At 37.2% G+C, this 22,518-nt stretch overlaps 2 protein-coding genes and 1 long non-coding RNA gene across 4 annotated transcripts; 1 reads left to right on the top strand and 2 right to left on the bottom strand.

The window, feature by feature from the left end:
* Positions 1-6,651: 6,651 nt before the first annotated feature.
* Positions 6,652-8,633, bottom strand: LOC129731190 (guanine nucleotide-binding protein subunit beta-like protein). The gene is made up of 3 exons (XM_055691003.1): positions 8,412-8,633; positions 8,119-8,327; positions 6,652-7,322 (listed from the first exon to the last, which is right to left on the bottom strand). The coding sequence occupies exons 1-3, from the start codon at positions 8,518-8,520 to the stop codon at positions 6,705-6,707; spliced, it is 936 nt and encodes a 311-aa protein (XP_055546978.1). The 5' UTR covers positions 8,521-8,633; the 3' UTR covers positions 6,652-6,704.
* Positions 8,634-12,729: 4,096 nt separating this feature from the next.
* Positions 12,730-15,255, bottom strand: LOC129729785 (uncharacterized). 2 transcript variants are annotated; one of them, XM_055688605.1, is made up of 3 exons: positions 15,139-15,255; positions 14,336-14,615; positions 12,730-14,275 (listed from the first exon to the last, which is right to left on the bottom strand). In XM_055688605.1, exons 1-3 carry the CDS (start codon positions 15,216-15,218, stop codon positions 13,508-13,510), a joined length of 1,128 nt encoding a protein of 375 aa, XP_055544580.1. In that variant the 5' UTR covers positions 15,219-15,255; the 3' UTR covers positions 12,730-13,507. The 2 variants fall into 2 exon arrangements, with proteins under 2 accessions (XP_055544580.1, XP_055544581.1); XM_055688606.1 differs by lacking the exon at positions 15,139-15,255 and adding an exon at positions 14,695-14,775 and having other exon boundaries at positions 12,731-14,275.
* A 3,871-nt stretch (positions 15,256-19,126) lies between these two features.
* Positions 19,127-19,654, top strand: LOC129726501 (uncharacterized). Its single transcript, XR_008728349.1, has 3 exons — positions 19,127-19,256; positions 19,317-19,508; positions 19,564-19,654. It is a non-coding gene; the product is annotated as an uncharacterized LOC129726501 (long non-coding RNA).
* The last annotated feature ends 2,864 nt before the right edge of the window (positions 19,655-22,518 follow it).

The following is a 22,518-nucleotide window of genomic DNA, read 5'->3' as shown; positions in this document are numbered from 1 at the left end:
ATCAATATTATTATCAGATGAGCGGGCTAGTTGAGGGTTTACTGATGAATTTGAACACGTGGTTTCAAAGTTTGGCTGCCCTATACGTTCCCATTTCATTTGATTATAATCGAACTTAAGCAACTGTTATGTATTAAATTGTTAACAATACCACGAAAGTCTATTATCTCAAAGATTACATGACTTATTTGAGCATTACTAGTGTCATACGAACGAGTCATCTCTCAAACTCACAAATAACAAACTTCATAATAATTTGATATGTGGTTCAAAAGTTATGGAAAGAAAAGAAATTCAAAGACTATTTAAAACTATATCTGCTTTGATCGATATATGTGGCCTTAACATAATTTGTGTGGTATCGTACTATTTGAACGTTCCAAATACATTGATTCCTTGCGATGTGAAGTCTGCAAATGCTTAACGAATCGGCCATAGGATATGATCAAATTCAAATAACAACTCGTTTGAAATGATTGGTTTTAATCGCAATGACAACATCCTCGACTGTTGGCTTGTGTACATCGCTTTAATTCTGAATATATTCATATTGAGTGGTAGTCGGTCATATTCAGTAGATTTTCTGGCATCAATCTGACACCGGAAATACCCATATTGGGAGGTATTGAGTTATTTTCCAAAAACTAAAAGTGGTCGTCTTTAAATTCAAAATGGTGTCCAGGGTCAATGTTTGGTTTCTATGCATCATCTCGATTACAGAAATATACATATTGAATATTATTCAGTCATTTTCGACTGTTTCCTAGAAGTTGCCATCTTTTAATCCCTTCCAGAAGAGGGAGGGGTCTCAAACTATCATAGGAACTTTTATCGGCACCAAAAACCCCTACATACAAATTTTCACGTCGATCGGTTCGGTAGTTTTCGAGCCTATATGGATCAGACAGACCGGACTGCATTTTTATATGTATAGATTACAACATCAATATTTTAGAACCTAAAGAGTGAATATACATTTATTGGATTGAAGCGTTCATGTAAATCTTTTTTTGTTTACAAATAAAAAATTGAATGAGAAAGGCTGGTCTGACCACTAGGTGGATTAATTTAGGTTTTTTTTACAAATAAAAAATTGAATGAGAAAGGCTGGGTGTGACCGCTAGGTGGATTAATTTAGGTTTTTTTTTATTTTCTTTATAACTGAATGATATTTTTATGTTTTTTTTTATTGCATATGAAAGTCTTTCGAGCATCATGCATTTTATTTTGCAAAACATCTGAACCGAGAATCTGTCATTGTTACTTAGGTCCTTTTGAAAAATTACGCGAGATTTCTACTTTTGAATCCGTTCTGGATTAAGTTTGAAACATACCTGTTGTGGCATATTGTTTGTGCGGAGAGTACAATTCAGATGGGTCAATGAATGAATCATAATCATTGATGGATGACACGTTAGATTTTAAGTATATTAAAGATGCAGATTCTCCGGTAACCCTCAGACGGTAAAATTATCGCTTGCAGAAGGAATTGTGTAATGGTGATAAGAGCATTGAAAACATTCAAGTATTTTCTGAGTGAATGGCATCACTTACGAAAAATTCAACAGGGATCATCGCGGTGGATGAGGAAGAAGAGTAAGAAGCCAGATGTCGCCCCTTAGATGCTTAGTGGTAAACTAAGATGTGATATCCCTACCGTCGCCGTTAGTCAGCCTATACACCAGAGTCACGCCGAGACACTCACCGTTAAGGCAACTGTCAACATCAAAACGGTTAACGGCAATGCAAAATTATACAGCTCGCCCGTTTTGATGTTGACAGTTGCCTTAACGGTGAGTGTCTCGGCGTCTCTCTGGTGTATAGGCTGACTAGTCGCCGTAAAGCGAACGGCCTAGCCAATATATTTTAACGTCAGTACCAACGGGAGTGAAAAGTACATACACTGATGAAAATACAGTCTGTTTAGCGACAGTAGCGACATCACACTTTATTTTACCATTTAGCCTAACGAGGGGTATTATTTGGAGGATAATTCATGGCACACATGCAAAATTTTACACACTTTTTTCAGACCGTTTGTTCGTCGCCTGTTAAGCCTATAGTACACTCTTTGTCTAATGATCAAATATTTGACCTTCTGACATAATGGTCAAATTTATTGGACATCATGGTTGTTTTTTTTTTTTATTCTCGCTTATTTTCCGTCGGTCTAGTTCCGCCACTGTTGTGGCCAATCACCGACGCCCAGGGAGGCGACTCCACACCCAGGACCCTAACTCACGACCCGTTTATTAACGGACCGGCGCCAACGGCTTTACTTCCTCATGCGATGGAAGGCGTGATCCTAGAGATTTTTTGCCTCAGAAAATCTCCCGGTGTCGGCTAGGATTGAATCTAGACCAGTTGGGTTGGTTGTGAGTGGATCACGCCACCTCACAACCATCGACACCTATGTCGGCGTGGGATTCGAACCCAGGCGTCGAGCGTGGTTGGCGGAGACGTTACCAACCATCACATCTGTTCATCTGAATAACCACAAATGAGACAAAATCTCTTTATTTTCAGTATCGACATCTAGCGGTGGAGAGAACACATTTTACACTCGAAATTTTATCACGCTTATATTCCATTTATTCAACAAAAGGACTGTATTGAGCTCTCGCCGCTTTTTTACTGAGAGAATCCTTTGTTCTCCCCGGTACTGGTATAGCGAGGGTGGCTTTTCATGATAATCGTACAGTACCACCCGCATACGTGCAATGGTTTTTATGTAGATATATTTTTAATGAATTTCATTGTTGCCCAAATTGAAAACTGAATATCTTGACTAACGACAATCACTTTTTTACATTGTACCTAATGTCGTAAGCAGTGCTGGTACAGCGCGTCTGATATGCATTACTAGCAATGTTAGGTATAAAAAACGGTACGAGAAAAAAATATAAAATATTGTCGTTGGTCGAGAAATTCGGTTTCCAAGTCCAACGAAAATATTCAAGTAAATCAACTAACAGGTTAAAATAGTTTCAACAGTCGTGAGGTGTACGATCCAAGAAAATTTGTTAGGCAATGTTTGAATGGTTGAAAGATTTTTAGTTTAATTTGTTCTATTGACGTTGATTGTGAATTGTTACTGAAATTCCACTTTAAAGATCTCTTGAATGCGGTCCTGTCTTAACTTGATTTTGATAGATTCAACCACAGATAACAGATATCCAAGCTAACTTTGCTTCATGTGTAAAAAGACGCAACGGTTTTTTAGCATGTCGCAATACGCAGTATGGTGGCGCTAAGAACACTTAGTGGTCAATGATTCGATAAAATCGATAGTTTTCCAGCTTTTATCGATATTATCGCAATGAGAATGGTTGCCGTTTTTAAATGTAGAAATTTTGAGCAGTCGTAATGTGTACATTATCGACTTCTTTATTCAATCCCTCTGTATATTTGCGACAAATTTGTTTGTTTTAGTGTTGGTTTGAAAAAATAAATGCATAAACCTCACAAAATCTATGTCATATCGTTGCGTAAATAGCGACTGTAAAATCTGTAGGAATTTTCATGCGTCTGGCAGCTTCGAGCGTAAACCAGCGCTGCCATCACTAAAGTGGTTAAAGTCGCAAGTTGCAGGAAGATGTCGATAGCATTCCAAACGAGTAAGAATTTGAAATCTTACACACGATTTCTGGAGTTTTTTTGTTCTAGCTTGGATGTCTGTTATCTGTGATTCAACTATTCAAGATCCCCTTTATGCCTGGTCATTGAAGCAAAAAAAATAATTTTTTGGTGCATTTTCAAACTATTGGAGCGAACTGTTCGAACGGTGCACTGTAAAATCAATATAGGATGGAACAGCAAAAAAAGAAAGCGAAAGCTTGGGCACCGATTTGCTGCAGAGTTTTGTTCGAAGTTGCATATCTGTTCTGCGTAACCACACTAGGCCCCCGCTCATCATGATTGTTGTTTGCTCGTATTTGCCCCATGTTAACCCTTTACCGCTCATGGTGACTCTAAAGCACCAAGAATTATAATCATCATATCATGACATAAAATAGTTTGTTGTGCTTACGATTGTTCCATAAACTTTTATATGCTGCCTCAGAGCATCACTGGGCATTTTCTTCAAAATACTACAGTTGACAGTAATTTTAGTTAGTCTACAAAGTGTTCAGCTTGAATTTTCTCGTGAAGCTATAATTTTTAATGATAAACCTTGTGAGCGGGAGAGGGTTAAAATTGGAGAGTGACAAATAATTATCTTTGACCAAATTTTTATCTGTCAAAAAGTGACAAATATTTGACGCTCGGTCAATGTATAATGTTTCTTTCGTAACAATAAATTTACACGCAATTTATTAAAAATATCATTTTTTTTTCCTTCATCTATAGAAATATCATTTGTTTAATTAATTTCTCAAATATTAAGTTTAAGTTAGTTCCGATACCCGCCGCTACGCCATTCGTGCGCTGCGATCGGATAAATGAGTCGCCGAGCAAAACTGTCGGTAAAATCACGCCGGTTCCTATTACAGAAGATACGACCAGGGAAACCAGATGTGCAGATTTGTCTGCAAAACCCAGATTTTTAGAGTTCGTGTGCAGATTTTTATCAAATCGCAGATATTTGCAGATTTTCAATAGTTTCTGCAGATTTTTGTCAGAGTCTCCTTATATTTGCGCAGATTTTCTTTAAATGTGTGCAGAATTTAGCAGACTTTTGCCTGCGCGAGTGAACTTTTTTCGAATCACGGATAGATTTTTTTCAGATTTCGAGCAGATTTTTCCGGTTTTTCGAGCAGTAGCAGACTTTGTTCAAAAACATCTGGCATCTCTGGATACGACAACTGGCTTGCAGTGATACCAAATGTGCAGATTTGTCTGCAAAACGTAGATTTTTGAAGTCCGTGTCAGGGTTGCCACATTTAAATCTGTGTTTTCCCTTGAAAAAATCTGAACATCTGTATCTGGAACAAAAATATCTGTAAAAAGAATCTGTGTTGTTTAAACACAAAGAACTTTGTATTTTTTGAGTTTTTATGGTACATAAACGAAATTTTTAGCTTAAAATGTGTGAGTTGAAAATATGTTCAATTTGCTCAATATTTAATGAAATAAAATTTGGATTGTTTTTAAAAATTAATGTCAATTTCGAAAAATCTGTAAATCTGTACTTTTCGACGAAAATCTGTATATCTGTATATACAGATTCTGTACCGTTACTTCGGCCAAAAATCTGTAAAATACAGATTAATCTGTACATGTGGCATCCCTGGTCCGTGTGCAGATATTTATTGATTTGCAGATATTTGCAGTTTTTCCACGGTTTCTGCAGATTTTTGTCAGTCTCCTTATATTTGCGCAGATTTTCTTAAAATGTGTGCAGATTTTTACAGACTTTTGCCTGCGCGAGCGAAATTTTTTCGGATCACGGATAGACTTTTTTCAGATTTCGAGCACATTTTTCCGGTTTTCCGAGCAGTTGCAGACATTTTTCAAAAACATCTGGCATCTCTGCTGGATTGTTAGGCCAGCATCGTACCTCGAGACAACCTTGGGAGAGTATCGATGCCAAAATACTCGATACCGCGACCCTTGACTCTTAAACCACTTCATAACCTTTATATTAGAACATTTTGTTTGAGAGAATTCATTGAACAGAATTTTATTCAGGGATTTTTCGAAAATTGCTTCTCCTGAACAATTTGCTCGATGGCACATAGACCACTCTGGTTCGCAACGACTCATATAGAAAAAGGAAATCGACATTGATTGGTATGAAGATTTACTAGCAAAAATATCTCATTCCCTCCACAAAAATCTCGCCAATCATGTGAAAAGGGCCCATGTGTCTTATGTAATTAAGCCAAATTTTCTCGTTTTTTAATTGATACAAGCGAAATCTGCCCTTACCAATAAGCTTTATTGATAAAAGAATTTACTCTTAATCAATCAATGTATTCATTGAAAGACGTGAAATTGTGGCTTGTTTACATATGGCACATGGGCCCTTTTCACATGTTTAGCGAGAAATGATGCAAAGTTACCTGGCTGACACACCCTGAATCTTGGAACAAAATATCATTATTTTTTCGAGAATTATTTCGTTAATACTAGGTATATATTGGTTACATTATGCGATTATTTACCGTGTTTTCGTCATTATTCGCCGATATCAATGGTCATTCAAAAAATCGGACACCTGGATTTTAATAATAATGAGTACTCAGGCAGGCAGCGATAAAAGTTCAGTAGGTAATACAAAAAATTGAAAATATTTCGCGATATATTATTTACGTCTAGCAATTTACGATAAAAATGTTTAGTAAAAAATAATTTTATACCTGCTAAATCATTATTTCGATATCGTACACTTCATATTTGTGTTTTTTCATCAAACGAAAATTTTGTAATTTTGTTTTTTTGGAATTTTGTCTACTTTGAGGCTTTATTCCCCAGTCTTGTTGAGCTGAAATTTCGCATGAGGACTTTTATTAATCAAGACGAAACGATCTACGAATTACTTGTCTAACCAATTTTGGTACATGCAAATGGCAAGTTGGATGTTGGACGAGTAGCTCGTCTGTCACCAGCCAAGTTCCCTCGCGTTCCGGGCGAGGCGAGTTGCTCGCCTAGTCTTCTGTAATAGGGGTCATAATTTCGGTCTGTGTCAGCAAAAATTAAAGAAAAATGTAATATTCGATATACGAATCTTTATGTATTGTTCAGCATACGATATTATGCATTTAACGGGCTGAAACCGACACTTGCCAGACCCGGATGATGTTGTCAGAATAGCCAGCGTATAATGTTTGTCCGTCTGTGGACCAGGCCAATGATAGACATTGCGGGGGATCGGCCTTTGATGGCTTCAATTCTTCGACCATGGTTTTGCAAGCCAAATCCCAAATTTTGATAGAGGGACCATACGCAACACAAAGCCAGTAACGGTTCGGCGAGAAGCATAGAGCATTTATGACTTCGTTGTGCTCCAGCGTGTGCAGATGCTTGCCGTCATTCAGATCCCAAAGGAAGGCCTTGCAATCCTTACCACCGGAAGTACAAAGTGAACCGTCCGGAGACACAGACACTGAGTTTAGATAACCATTGTGTCCCAAGTGATCGATCTTCAACTTGCAGTTAGCCAAATTCCATACTTTAACAACACGATCCCAACCCGCCGAAACGATTATTGGATTAGAATGATTTGGCGAAAAACGCACGCAAGACACCCAATCAGAGTGGCCATCTTCCTGGATGGTGTACTTGCATTCGGCTAGTGTGTTCCATAACTTGATGGTCTTGTCGCGAGATCCAGATACGATTTGACGATTATCGACTGAAAAAGCAACAGAAAGAACATCCTGTGCAGAAGAAAAATGTTGTTTTTAAAGCATTATCTTCAACATACTTAAGTTATGTGTGAAACGATTTCTAAATAAGGTGTATTCTCACAAATCATGTGTATCTCAACTGTTGGCACCAAGTAACAAAAAAACAGTTAATCAGCTGTAAAAACAATCGAGATTTACTCTAGCACGCTCTAAAATGAACACCATGTTTAACATCAATATGTACAGTTTAACATGGAGCTGGGATTGTGCCTAATAGGCTGTATGAAAAAACGCGTCTGCTTTGTTAACTTTATGAAAAAAGCAATTTACTCTGCGATTCTCATATGGCCTCTAAGAGTAACTCAAATTTAGAAATCGCTTCATACTGAAATATATGTTTAGCTCTAGAATTTTGACTAGCGCATCGTAAAATTGCGGATTTTTACTGGAATCTCATCTGTATGAAATCCTTCCATATCTTACGACGCGTTCAAGTCTTAGCTTAAACTAGAAACAATACCTATTTGCGAGTATATAGTTTAGCCATCATTCACACACCAACATTGCGGATATTGACCACGCTGACATTAGTTTCTGCCACGCATTGGCTCTTTTGTGAAAACATAATTCTTCTGCCTCGCATAGGCTCATTTCTTTAGTCATTTCCCTACCGAACAAAATCAACGAAATGTTTTCGCTATTTTGTTTGAATCAAGGTATGACATCCGGAACACTGAACGTTCAGCCTTCCTGGATGACATTCTCTTGTTCTCCTAAATTTTATGTAGGCTCCGTATAGCCTCATATTTGTACACTATTGTCACACCTTCGTATGGTCTTCGAACCGACGGGTTGATTTTCCGGCAGCCAGATCCCACAGACGCAAAGTTTTATCCCAAGAACCTGACAGTGCGTAGTTACCATCCGAAGACAAAACGACATCGCTGATGAAGTGTGAATGGCCGTATAAACGTTTCTGGGGAATGCCATAGCTAGCGTCATCACGAGTGAGTTTCCAGACGATTAAAGTTTTGTCTACAAAAACAGTCTTTTAAGAATTGTGATACACGTGCATGCAACCATGGAGGCCGCCATTTTTCAATCCAAAGTGTAACTTACCACGAGATGAAGATAAAATCATATCCGGATACTTCGGATTTGTAGCAATTTGTGTGACCCATCCTGAATGGCCAACGAGTTGACCGCGCAACTGCAGTGTTTCAGTCATTATTACTTTTCGCGGATTAAAAACTTCAGTAAACTTTACTGCGTAAGCGTACCTCACCGTTCCACGTTCGGCAAAAGAAAGAAGGATGAAATGTGACGGTGACGTTTAGAACCCCGAAAAAAAAACTAATTGCGAAAATACTGTCATCGCTGTATCGATATTAGTAATATCGATATTATATCGTTATGGCACAGAGAACGGGTGACGTTTCAATGCTTGTACGTTTGTTATTGTTGCTGTTTTTCAAGCTGCGAAACCAAAACACGACCAAAACCGAAATCTTCTTATGTCGGCAATAATATCAAAAGTGATTTGTTATTGTTGTATTTAGGATTGGCACCCTGCAATACTAGAGCTACCGATCGGAAAACATTTCCGGACTACTTCGTGATTAGGGCGAATCTTACAATGACTACGAAACTCAAAAAAGACAAACAAAGTTTTCAATCGAAAAATCAAATACTAAATAACGGTGGAACAATATATTTGTCATCCAAATACTCTAATAGAAGCAAAATTGTTCTAGCTTTGTACATGGTGAACCTAAAACTTGAACTTCAGTCGCTTTACATTGTATATTCGAGAATTTATAGTTTCGCCTTTTACTATGCAATCTTTTCGATCTGCTCGAAAGTATCGCCCTTTACTTTGCGCCTTATTTAGATCTGCTCGAAAGTATCGCCCTTTAGTATGCGCCTTATTTTGAGTTGCTCGACAGTATCGCCCTTTACTATGCGCCTTATTTTCATTTGCTCGACAGTATCGCCCTTTACTATACGCCGTGTTTACGTTATTGTATTGGAATACGCCCTTTGCTTTTAATGTTTATTCTGTTGACAACTTTGATTTCGCCCATTCATCAAGACGAAGTCAAGTTTCGCCTTTTACTAACGTAAACAACAAAAAGGGCGTATTCCTCATTTTATCTCGTTTTGAGATAAAGTAAATTTCGCCCTTAACAAACATCGTACTTTTTAATAGTTAGAAAAGAGATACATTATTTTTTCGAAGTTTTAAGGTATATAGTAACTCACTTCATACGTTTTCGGTAAAATCTCTATTTGTTTACAGTTTGTTAGATTCGCCCTTATCACGAAGTACTCCGGATTTGTTTTTCACGCTTCTGGATCCGGGCTGCGACCGATCGAACATACGTAAAGCTGTCATAAGTTGAAAACAAACTGAAATCAGCTGATCGCAACTGTCTCGTGGATTGCCTTATACCCCGTTCACACTACACCACATATCACCTGATATCAGGCGATTCGTGCTATCGAGCAGGGATGCCAGGTCATTTTTCCAAATGTCTTCACGTAATAACAAAAAATGTCTTCACATGTCTTCCAACCCGAGACGGCTCGTTAGGAACCACCAAAACCTGAAAAAGTTACCGGCAAATCGAAAAACTGTCGAGCAAAAAAAAAAAGGTCACCACCTCTGTCAAAATGCGGGTCATCTCACATATTTTCGAATGTCTTCACATATTTTTGAATGTCTTCCATTTGCCTTCACAAACAAACATGTCTTCACCGCAGGGTAAATGTCTTCCATTTGAAGACATGTCTTCCAATCTGGCATCGCTGCTATCGAGGCCATATCACCATCGATATTACCTCAAATCCCAACAATCGAGCTCTCAACTGATATCACCTCGGCTACATGCTATCGCGGATATCATGTTCGAAAAACAAAAATAACCACATTTCCAGCAGTTGGCAACACGGCCAACAGACAACCCAAGTAACCATAAGCATTAGGAGATAGCATTTTATTAGCACTAATTCAGCCTTGTTAATGCCAAATAGCTTTATATCATGTTTTTTAATGTTTAGGGCATTATGCTAAACTAGCATTACTGAGAGCAAAATATGCGCTTAAAGGGCTACCTTAAGTGCTACGATGTAGTGTTTTAAATGCTTATAGAAGACGCATTACATTTTTTCGTAAGCGCCAATAACGAGCGATATTGTGGCGCCAGCACTAAACTAAAGTTCGGAAGTCGGACTCCCGACTTCCGAACTTTCTTCCGACTTTACAAACACATAGAACAACTGCGTGCTCACACAACATGAACTGCGGGAATGATTTCAATGTATTTGTTTTTGTAAGCCGAACTGACAGCGCAGTGGCGGCTGAGATGGTTGCAGTGTTGCGAGAACAACAAAAATAAACATCGGAAGTGAGCCTGACTGCCAGTTCATCAGCGACGTTTTGATAATTTTTATTTAAATGCACAATATCGAGTGGTCAATTAAAAATAGACGGAACATGGATACTCCTCGTAAATGGAAAAAAAACTTTAAGGAGTGGGAATTTTCGACGCAAAGTTCGGGTATATGAAAGCATGAAACTTTCCGAAATACCCAATACAAAACCATTGCAAACTAGTGAGTTGGATCCGGGACCTACATCTCTTGGGCTCGTGGTTCCTGAACCGTCAATATCAGAAGATGAAGAATAGTCTGATTCTAGTAGTTCCCGGGTTGCCACCCAAGATACCTTTTTTGCGGAATATAGTCCTGACGACGATTCTGACGGGGAGTGGAACCACATGTTTGACCCATTGCAGTTTGGTGGTAATCAAGAGAATCGATATATTCCTGAGGAAAACTTAGGTACGTTTCTAAAAAACTGGAGTATCAATTACAATATATCGCAACAAGCACTGAAACCACTTCTGCATAAATTAAAATCTTATGATCGAACACTTCCGGAAGACCCAAGACGGTTTCTTCGAACACCTAGGACTAGGTTGCTAATGTGATTGATATTCAAGGCGGTCAATATTGGCATCAGGGCTTAGGTAAATTATAAACTGAAAAGTGTTAAACTATTCAACTATCTTTTATTTGGTTTTATAGAAAATTGTCTTCGCTTGGCTTTTCCAGAATTAGCTGAATCACTAAAAATATCCATTAATATCAACATCGATGGCTTACCGTTGTATAAGAACGGAACCAGCCAGGTATGGCCAATTTTGTTTAACATACAAGAGTGAGGCCAATGATAATTGGCATTTTCTATGGAAAAGGTAAACCAAAGAAAGTCGAAGAATTTCTTGCTCCATTCGTTACGGAATTGAAACATGTATTGACAACGGGACTTCAAATAAATGGATTCAAGATGACGGTTCACCTTCGGGCTTTCATATGTGATTCTCCCGCCCGAGCTTTTGTTAAAGGTAATGGACAAACAGCCATTACTTGTTTTAATTCATGAGCGGTTATTTTTTTCCAGGTGTGGTTAATTTTAATTCTCTGCACGGTTGTTTAAAATGTTGCACTATTGGGCAACATTCCACTCTTCTGAGGACTAATATTTTCCCTCAAACGTTAGCAACCAGAAGAACTGATGCTGCATTCCGTACTGGGCAGTATGATGGGCACTACAACTTTTACAAAACACATGAAAATGGTAAATTAAGCAAAACACGTATTGTTTCGCCGCTACTTGAATTACCAATTGACATAATTGAGGATGTTATCGTGGCCGATTCATTGCACCTTCTTCATTTAGGAATTACGAAGAGATTGATTCTAGCATACAAAGACGGTCATAATGGATGCGATGAAATTAGGTGGCCAAATAGTGTCATAGAAAAAATTTGTACAAGTTTAAAATCAATTAAACTTCCTCGGAAATCCATCGTCAAGTACGTGGGGTTGATTGTATAAACTATTGGAAAGCTTCAGAGTGTGCTTCTTTCTTGCATTACATTGGGATTGTGTTACTAAAACATTTCATCAGTAAGGAACATTTTCAAAATTTTGCCATTTTTTTTTGTGCCGTAACAATTTGCTCTAACAGTTATTACGCACGATATTTACCTGTTGCTCAAAAACTGTTCGAAGAATTTATTGGTAACTTTTATGGTTTATTTAAATCTATTACTAGTAACGTTCATAACCTTGTTCATGGACGAAGTAACTCGATTTGGCCCACTGTCAACTATTTCCTCATATCCCTTTGAAAACCATTTATTCCAAATCAAGAAACTAGTAAGATCGGGTAGACTACCATTGCAGCAAATCATCAATCGTATTACAGAAAAATATCAGTCTACACCTGTTGTCAGCAAGATCAATGACATTTTTCCATCTTTGAAACACCCACTTAAAACTGATGCGACTAAGTTTTCCTGCATTGTTATATCACGGGAATTTACCTTAACCCAACAATTTTCTGATAAATGGTTTCTCACGAATGATACTAAAATTGCGGCTATGAAATATGCAGATTCAGACGGCATTTACGGATCCAAAATTGCTGAGTTCACCAATTTTTTTTTGATTACCTTTTAGTTTCCTCGTGTATTAATGTCTTCGTAGGGACAAATGAATATAAATTTGGCGAATTAAAACATTATACATTAGATAAGATTTTTTGCAAGTTGGTAGCAATTACAGTGTATGAAGAGACAGCATTTATACCGTTGTTGCATACCTTACCATCAAATGAAATGTTTTGAGATAGATTATGCATTGTTAATAAATTTATTTTTTTGGATTAATGATAAAATAATGATTAATAAAAAAAAAACAATAACAGATTTGTAGTCTTCTACTTAACGATCAAAATTCTTCTACCAAGTATTCTTCAACCGAAATATTATTTTGAATAATATCTATTCTTCCCTGTAGATTGTTTTCAGCTAGCAGTTCTTCTACCTTTCCTGATTCACCTCTTCTTCATCTTTCACAAGTTCTTCGTATTCCAAAAATGGTTCTTCTTCATACTGCCTTTCCTCTTCATCACTTAGAACAGATTGTTTCGTAACTTTCCTACGCCTCTTTCTTGCAACGGAAGCTCTTATTCCTTTTATTTCTGAGAAAGTTGTTTGGCATTTCTCAAACAACGTTTAAGAAAATTCTGGGTCTGAACAAGCGAATAGGATGGATCGGAGAACATGACCACCTTGTGGAATAAATTAATGACGCCGTCAAACTTATGAAAAGGTATTTTCGATTGAATGTTTTCTTCGCTATTTTTATTTCTGCTTGTTCCAGTCCATGAGCAATTTCATTAAAAACTCTCGGTCGAAAAAATAGTCCACGATTTGCAGGAAAACAGTCCCGCCTTCCCCAACATACCGGCTCTTGCCATGCATGGAACCAAGATATTTGATAACAGCTTCAACAAACTGCTTGTTATCAGTTTTCTTTTCCAAAGATTTAAATTCTTCTTCACTTTTAACCGGGCTCAAGGGAGCACTGAATGATTCAGTTCCATTTTGTTCGGTTCGCAGTAAATTCTGTGAAACACAGGTGTCAAGCTTCATATTGACTTGGTTTGCAAGCAAATCTAGTTTCGCATTGACTTGAGGAAGAAGTGCAATAGATCTGTTACCAACAAGTTTACATTCCTCAATCTTATTACAGTTCCTCTCAACCTCCACATGCAATGCCTGCAGTACTTTGCATAGATCCGGCGTCATAGAAGATTCATCGTTAACTGGAGGCTGATTCAATAATAATGTATGTGGCAGACCAGAGAAATCATTTTCACTCATATTCGACTCCAACAGCGAAGAACTATTGTATCGCATATCAATCTTATGGTCAGGTTGCGCAAAATCTGGAGGCTCTGCGAATTCTGCGTATCTGTTCGAAGATTTGAGTTCCAGAGATGGTACAGGCTTTGTTTGCTGGATCTGGTTGAAAAGTTCAGTAGCTGTTGAAACTTTTCTCAGACTCTTCATGTTTGCATATTCGTCGGTATCCGAATTCGCCTCCATTATCTTTAATTCCCGGAACGCCTAAAGCAATTACAAATTGTATGTAGTAAGTGTGACACTTTTGAACTGCTGTTTGCTTACCTCAAAATAGCTTTCAAATTTTGTCCTTTTTATTTTGCACCTAAGAGCACGCAGCACCTTTGTATCCGGTTTTATACTGGGATTTTTCTTGGTTTTCTCGAGTAGGCGATAACCCGCAACGCCTTGCGGCCAGTAACACAAATCATCACCATCAGTATTATGTGAATCCTTTTTTTCATTGGATTTCCATCCATTTTTAACAATCCATAAATAAGGTAGCACAGATAAAAGAGTGTGTTCATTTTCGGTCGTCTGAATAATGCAGTAGTTGTTAATTTTTCTGTAACATATAAACGTAGAGACTGTTGTAAGCGATATGATTACCTGTATCTGTACCTTTTTTCGATCGAATAAATTACCTGCCAAGAAACAAAACAAGCAGCATCAACGATCGACAACGCAAACTAGAGAAGGGATTCAAAGAAAAAATGTTGTCAACACTGTGTGCGGTGAGGAATATAAAATCGATAACATTCAATGTTCTTCAATGAAGGTCCGGAAAATGTATTGTGATGAAATCGTCGTAAAGAATATGAATACGATAAAACTGATTTATATTTTTCAAAGCTGCTTTTACATGGTGTTTCTAAGACGTTGAAACATATAATACATGATTCTTTAAATACGGGTATTCTCATCTCATTTTCGTACTTTAGCAGCGGTTGAAATAGCAAAGGAGCAAGGAAAACAAATGTGATTGGTGCTGCAGGCCCGGGTTCGAATCTCATTGAAGGTAACTTTCATCTTATAACATTAAGTTTTCACTGAGAGCAACATTTCGCTAATATGAAAAACAAACAAACCTGTTGAATTCCAAACGATGTTGAGAAAGAACACATGCACAAAATAAACTATATGTATTACTTCTGAATATTTTTTGCATTCGTTCCAGACACCAAATAATTAAGGTTCTAATTTTTTTTTCGTTTGTTTTCTCAACTCACATGTCAGAAAAGAGCAATCTCATGGGTGCTCCAAATCAGCATTAGTGATGCATATCAAAGGTTGCCAACCTGCAGCACTTTATCAGCCCGCTATTTCGCCTTTTTAACATTATATCAATAATATACAAGCATTTAGGTCAGAATAAGTTCTTACCCAGAATTCTGTGATCGAATATAGTATTGTTGTAGGGCAATGATTTAGTGCTTACTGGTTACTTGGGAATTGACGCAACCCTACAAATTTCGCAATTCGCGTTGCATGCGAGGAAAAAGGAAGGAAATATTTTTGCTAGTTTCATCCCGCACATGTTGACAATTGCATATGAGAGTTCGAGTTGGTGCGAGCCAATCAACTGACATCTCTATCCTAATCCCATTGCTCTTGTTGTCGTGTTTTAGCTTTGACCTGTTTTTGTTTTCTTCTCTTTTCAATTACCAAAGCAAATGTCAAATCATATCAGCTCACTGAAGTGTGAACGCTCGAGGTGATATCCGATATCATCTGGCGATATCAGGTGATATTCGGCGTAGTCCGAACAAGGCTTACTACACCGGATATCACCTGATATCGCCAGATGATATCGGATATCACCTCGAGCGTTCACACTTCAGTGAGCTGATATGATTCGACATTTGCTTTGGTAATTGAAAAGAGAAGAAAACAAAAACAGGTCAAAGCTAAAACAAGACAACAAGAGCAACGGGATTAGGATAGAGATGTCAGTTAGTTGGCTCGCACCAGGGGGATGGCAACATGCTATCTCTTTCTATGTTGAATGAGTGAAGAGTCTTTCCGACTAAAGTGAACAGTAAACGGAACTTCTGCTGGGCGCCTGCCTCGGGGCTTTATTTTTAAATAAAGCCCCGATATGTTGCCTACTGTCAAACGTGTAGAGTTTAGATGCCATCCCCTTGGCTCGCACCAACGCGAACTCTCATATGCAATAGGTGTTTTAGCGGTATGTATATTATTCTTTCTTTTGAGAAGAAATGTCAGAAATATACATATTCCACTGAATTTTGTTTTAATTTAAACAGTTGAAAAAAATCGATTTCGAATTTTAACAACTGTAAGTGATTTTAAGACAAACCCTGCCGTTAAGAAATCATGACAAAGTGGTGCCAGGTCATTATTCAAATGTCTTCACACTCCATAAAAAATGTCTTCACACATAAGAAATCTGTAAACATGGTCCCAATTGAAAGTTAGTAAAAATCCCAGTGAAAACATTAAATCGGGTGCGTGTAATTAACCGACTATTAGGCTTCCACTTCTTCACACGAGCTTTAATGTCTTCGAAATTGAGACATGTCTTCACATTTGGCATCCCTGTCATATCACGTGAACCAGGGTTATATTTCGACAGGCCAGCAGTATAAATGTCACTTTGTGGTCTGTCAGGGTTAAATTTTCCATAAGCCAGCAGCAGAAATGTCATTTTGTGCCCTACCAGGGTTATATTTTCCAGCAGTAGAAGTGTCACTCTGTGCACTACTTGCCAGTTAGTGAAAATTTAAAAAAATCTAATTTTTCAATTGAAAAATCATAGAAAAATCGTAGAGATTTAAGGAAATATACGTAGTGGCTACTGAAAGGGGGGTCATCGATTAGTATAAGAAAAAGCAGATATTTTTTCAAATTAAAACCTCCTATTGTCAACATGTGCGGGATAAAAATAGCAATAATATTTGTTTCCTTTTCTCTCGCATGCAACGCGAATTGCGAAATTGGTAGGGTTGCGTCAAATGTCTGTTGGTCGTGTTGCCAACTGCTGGAAATGTGGTTATTATTGGTTTTCGAACATGATATCCGCGATAGCATGTAGCCGAGGTGATATCCGTTGACAGCTCGATTGTATGGGATATCAGGTAATATCGATGGTGATATAGCCTCGATAGCACAAATCGCCTGATATCAGGTGATGTGCGGTGTAGTGTGAACGGGGTATTACCTGTTTTAACAAACTTTGTTTTATACCTCGTTCACACTCGTTGGAAATTCGTTGGTTGGAACACAACTGCCACCCAACTAGCGAATCGTGTTCGTTAGTTGGATGAACTGACAACTGGGCAAATTTTTCAAAGGGGAGCGCCGATTGATTGTTTTCTCCCTGCTTTGGAAAATTTATTAATTTCATTGCGGTAAAACTATGTCGAAGAAAATGAGCTTTGCTCATCTGTCTTGTTGCTTTAGTGAATATTTTATGTATTTGGTCAATACTTTATCATACAAAAAATCCAACGAGAAGCAAAACGATAAAGCGCAAGCACATCACTCTGCTTCTTGGCTAAAAAATGGAAGATCGCTACACTGGATATTTCCGGTGAAGGCGTTGAAGAAATAAAACAACAAACAACCGAACAGTAAACCTCTAAATTACACACAAAATGTTGTAAATTTATATCATGTACTTTCCAAATTACGCGATTGATTATTCCAGAGATGATCTGCATGAAGTGTCCAGTTAATAGTTCTGAGAAATAAATTTATTAGTGCTGAATGGATTAGGCGTAATAACTAAACATGTTTACAAATTTTTGACAACAATAAATAATATAATTTTATTTTAGTAAATTTTTTTTTCACTTTTCGGACCCCTGAAATGCATTTGAATGACGTTGAATTTTGACATTAGAGTGCTTTTTAGTTGGGTGACAGCCCAACTAGCGAACACCCAACTAACGAACCCCCAACTAACGAACATCCATCGAGCGAATCATCACTGTAGTCTGAACAAGGCATAACCAAGCGGGACAAAGCGCTTCGTCTTCCAGGGTTGAACAATTACGTCCGAATTTCGAAACACCTGCACGCTCATTTAATTTGACTCTAAACTGAGTTAAATATCACTCTGTTTCGTTAAAAGTGGACGTACTCTAAATAGAGTATTTGGGCTATTACTCACTTTTGGGTAACATATCTATCTGTCAGAAACTGAGCAAAGCAAAACTGAGTGAAAGTTACCCACTTTTGTAATTCAAATATTTTTAAAGGAATTATTTCAGATATCAATTGAAATAAAAAACCACAAATTAAACGCAAATCATCAATTGTTTATTCATAAATGATAAAAAGTAGTCCAACGAACATAGTTCAAACAACTTCAACATCTTCTGCTATGGCGGCTTCTTTTAAAACAGCAGCGATACGGTCAACAGTTGCTCGGGAACTGTTGTTTAATCTTTTATGTAAGGTACTTGACATGAAGTCCGTAATCATGTGCGAATCAGTTGCAATTTTGATTCCGAACATTGATTTGAAGGCCTTCTAATACAAGCAATGTGAGGTTGCTCTTTCTCGAGAGATGCCAGATACATTTTAAAATCTTCGACGCCGTTAGTGGTTCGGGCTTGAGCCAATTTACAACTTTGACTAACACTTTAGAAATAACTGCACGGAGGAAAAACTAACTGGTTTGTTTTCAACATATTTTTGGTTGATGTATGAACGAAAAAATATTGTTGCTTCAAATTAGGATTGTATGATTACAAATTATTATTCTAGTTTGAAACTAATCTAATCAGCCGTTTCAAATTAAGTGCACAGTTTTTGTTGAATCGATATAGAATGTTTATTGTTATTACCTAAGAATTTGTTTATTTTGAATTGAAACTAATTTTGATACAACAATAAAACGGTGTTTTTCAATCTGTTGTAAATAATATCTTTTTTCAGATTAAAACAAACCGTCATTGTTGTTTGTTTTCATTTGGCTTTGTAAGTTACCGATACTAAAATACTCGATATCTTGAAAAAAAAAATCGATACCAAAATTTACGATCTTTGTATCGTCCATCTCTATCTGTCATAACTCAACGTGTTTTTCGGTTTTTTTGTCTTTTCACAGCGACTTGTGGTGAGTGTAGAAAAATCCTGCCCGGGCTCAATACGACGTAATTTTGCTGGTGTTATTGGTAACTCTAGTGCGTGCCGTTTAACTACACGGATAAAACCAGATATCGACATCATCAGTGGGGTAAGTTTTTTTTTCTCTGCGAGCTTGTTTCTTTTTTTCAAATCATCTACTGTTCTGCAGTTACGCAGTCTTGCACAATGTCAGAATCGTTTCCATCGGATGTTCCAAAACATGATGATATCAGTAACAATCAGAATCTTGACATAGAACATTTGGATGCCGATTCGCGATTCGTTCACTGGGCTGACAATGAAATTATACAATTGCTACAGTCGTTCAAAGTATCAACGGAAGTTGTTCAGAAGTTCGTGGGTAAGAGTTTGTAAAAGCATTGTTCCTACAAAAACTTACTAAAATTTTATTACAGTCAACGAATACAGTATTATGTAATATAGAGAAGCATAAATCTAATGTAGCAAACATAAACGTTTTGCACAACAGATCAAACATTACGGAATATATTCACGTATGTGCATTTATTACAATGTCAATATAGATATGGAAGATGTAATGATTAGGATATGAATAAATATTTTGAAAATTGCACGATGAAAATTTTTAATATGAAAAATGTTGAGAAATAAAAATAAGCAGAACTTTGTTCAAAATAATCAAAAATTTTGGTTATTATTAACAAAAAAATGTCAATTATAAACAACAAAATTGATTATTTCCAACCAAATTTTGTTTTCTTAAAAAAACGCTTTGGTTAAAACTACCATAGTTTTTATTTGTAGTTAACGGTGGTCAAAATTATAAACTTTTTTTTTGTTTGGATCAACCATGTATTTTGTTGAAACAATCTGCACTTGCTAGTTTATGATAAAACGAATAATTTATTTATTTCAAACAACCGCTATGGTGATGTTACCCAAAAGTTTGTTTGTCACTGTTTAAAACTAAGAATCTGTTTGAGTTAACATGAAATTTGGTTGTTTTTACCAATTTTTTTTCTCCGTGTGATAAAACGTCGAATATTAGCATCAGAATATATACTGCTTTTACTACTTGAAAAGTTTGGACATTCGCACATATTATGCAAAAATGAGTAAATTCGGCTATGGAGAGAATTTGAGTAAATATTACTCAGTTCAAACAATCAGTGTTACTCAGTTTTTGACGTTTAGCATAGAAATATAAAACAGAGTAAATGTTACTCAGTTTAGGGTAAAATTGAAGGAGCGTGTGGTTTACATCATTTCAGGTAGTTTGTACCCTCCGGTTGGGTAGATTTGGTTTTCCGTGTCGGTTTGTGTACATTGTTGTTTGCGACCTTTTGCGATGTTACTCGTAAAATTTTCGAAGATGACGATGACTGAAATCAATTGGAAAGATTGGAAACCATTCCTCTGTAGCATTGGGCGATACCACGGAGAGTATCGATACTTCAGTATCGATACCCGAAGAACCAAAGTATCGAGATACTCAAAATATCGGTCAAAAAGTATCGATACCAGAAGTATCGATACTGTAGCTGAGATCATTTTTTGAATTTTTGATAAATACATTTACTCAGGGTGGCCACTTTACCGGAAAAACGGGAAAAGCGGAAAAAAGCCGGGAATTTTAAATCACCGGGAAAAAATACGGGAAAATCGGGAAATTAGGCTTCACGCCGGGAAAATCATCCTCCTTTATGTCTGCCGCTTTATTTGTTCAACAGTTTCTGAGGAAATGTCAACATGAGATCTGTTTTTTTTATGTTTACCTAACTGGCATGATTCTGCCGGATAGGGGAAAGCTGGTTGTTGGTTTCAGTTAAAGTCGACAGCGGCTTCGCAGCAAGATCTGCGTCAAATAAAATCAGGCTTGATCAGGTGGATAAATTTACTGTTCCGTAACATATATTGTCAGATTTTAAAGAAGTCAAAAAGTTATCAGCGGCGCGGGAGGCGTATTGAAACTTCTTGTAAATAGTGTTCGACATCGCATCGGGGAGAATCCGGTCAAAAGTCAAATAGGACCGGAACCTTCGAGTCTCGATTTTATTTCGAACCGGACCGGAACGGAGCTACCCGGTTTGTACTTCCCGATTTTTGGTATGATTTTAACCACAAGCAGCAAAAAGCAGCAAAAAAAATTTTTTCATTCTGTGTTGGACCTTTTGACTACTTGATTTTGTTGGGGAAAGACGCCACCTTGAAGAGCTATTTGTTAAAGATTTCTCAGATTTTTTCTATATCAAAACAAAAAGTAGCTAAAATATTTTTTTTTCAAATTGTTTATTCAGAGTGTCAGTTGAATTTATTTTACGGACCATGAGAAAATTTCTTATACATTACATTGACCCCAGCTCGAAAATTTTAAAGTCCCAGGATCGAAGTTTTCCGAAAAAAAAAATTGTTTTGAAATAACAGATCTCAACGTTTCATGCATTTTGCAAAATGCATCTAGACAGTTTCATGTGCATTTTTTTCATTGGTCACTCTGAGGCTCTTCTTCCCAAAGTCCGCTTGAAGTTTTGCCTGAGGACATTTTTCTAGAAGACAAAAACTCTATGCCCCAACTCTTGAATTTATCCCACGCATTTCATTGGCATCCTGATACAGAAGCACTGCAAGCTCGAAAGAAGGTTGACAGAGAAAGATGCAGAAGGAAGCAAAAAAGCGCGAGAAGGCAAAGATTGTCAACGCTTTTGGAGATAAAGAGGGCGAAAATTGTGCAGCAGATCACCATGAAGGTACTTGCTAAAGTCGACAAACAGCTAAACACGATGAAGGAGGAATGTTTTTCATAGTTTTGTAACACTATTTTTGCAAGGCACAAATAAGCATGTGAAAATTGATTTTTTTCTCATATGTTTTAAAAATAAAACACCGGGAAATTTCACTAAATATCATCGGGAAAACCGGGAAAAAACCGGGAAATTGAAAATTGATATTGAGTGGCCACCCTGAATTTACTGAAAACCAGTAATCGATTCAGTGATTCGCGAAAATACAGCAAAACTATTTGCTGAACAAAAAACAGTAAATGAATGGTTGTTGGAATCCAGCAAAAGAATTGATATGTCAAAAAATTTACGTCAAGCTGTCATTAGTAAAACGCGCCAAATCGCTGTGCAGCTGGTACGGGATCATCGCTAAGCTCCTGATAGCGAATATGGGACCATATCTAAGTCTAGTTCAACAGTAATTTGCCTATGATCCGATGGGCGGATGGAATCTGGTGCCTGACGAAAACATGGTTCCCTTGAATTAACTGGTTAACCAGCAAATTGATTTATGCTTTGCTGAATGAACAGCAAATTGTCATAGCTGACAACAAGCAAGTTGTTTTATGTTTAACCGAACATGCAGCAAACGACCTGTCACTTTTACTG

This window comes from Wyeomyia smithii, chromosome 3 (genome assembly GCF_029784165.1).
Source record: "Wyeomyia smithii strain HCP4-BCI-WySm-NY-G18 chromosome 3, ASM2978416v1, whole genome shotgun sequence".
In the NCBI taxonomy this organism is placed as follows: domain Eukaryota; kingdom Metazoa; phylum Arthropoda; class Insecta; order Diptera; family Culicidae; genus Wyeomyia; species Wyeomyia smithii.
The sequence above is the reverse complement of the archived record's forward strand: the minus strand, read 5'-3'. Positions and strand labels throughout refer to the sequence as shown.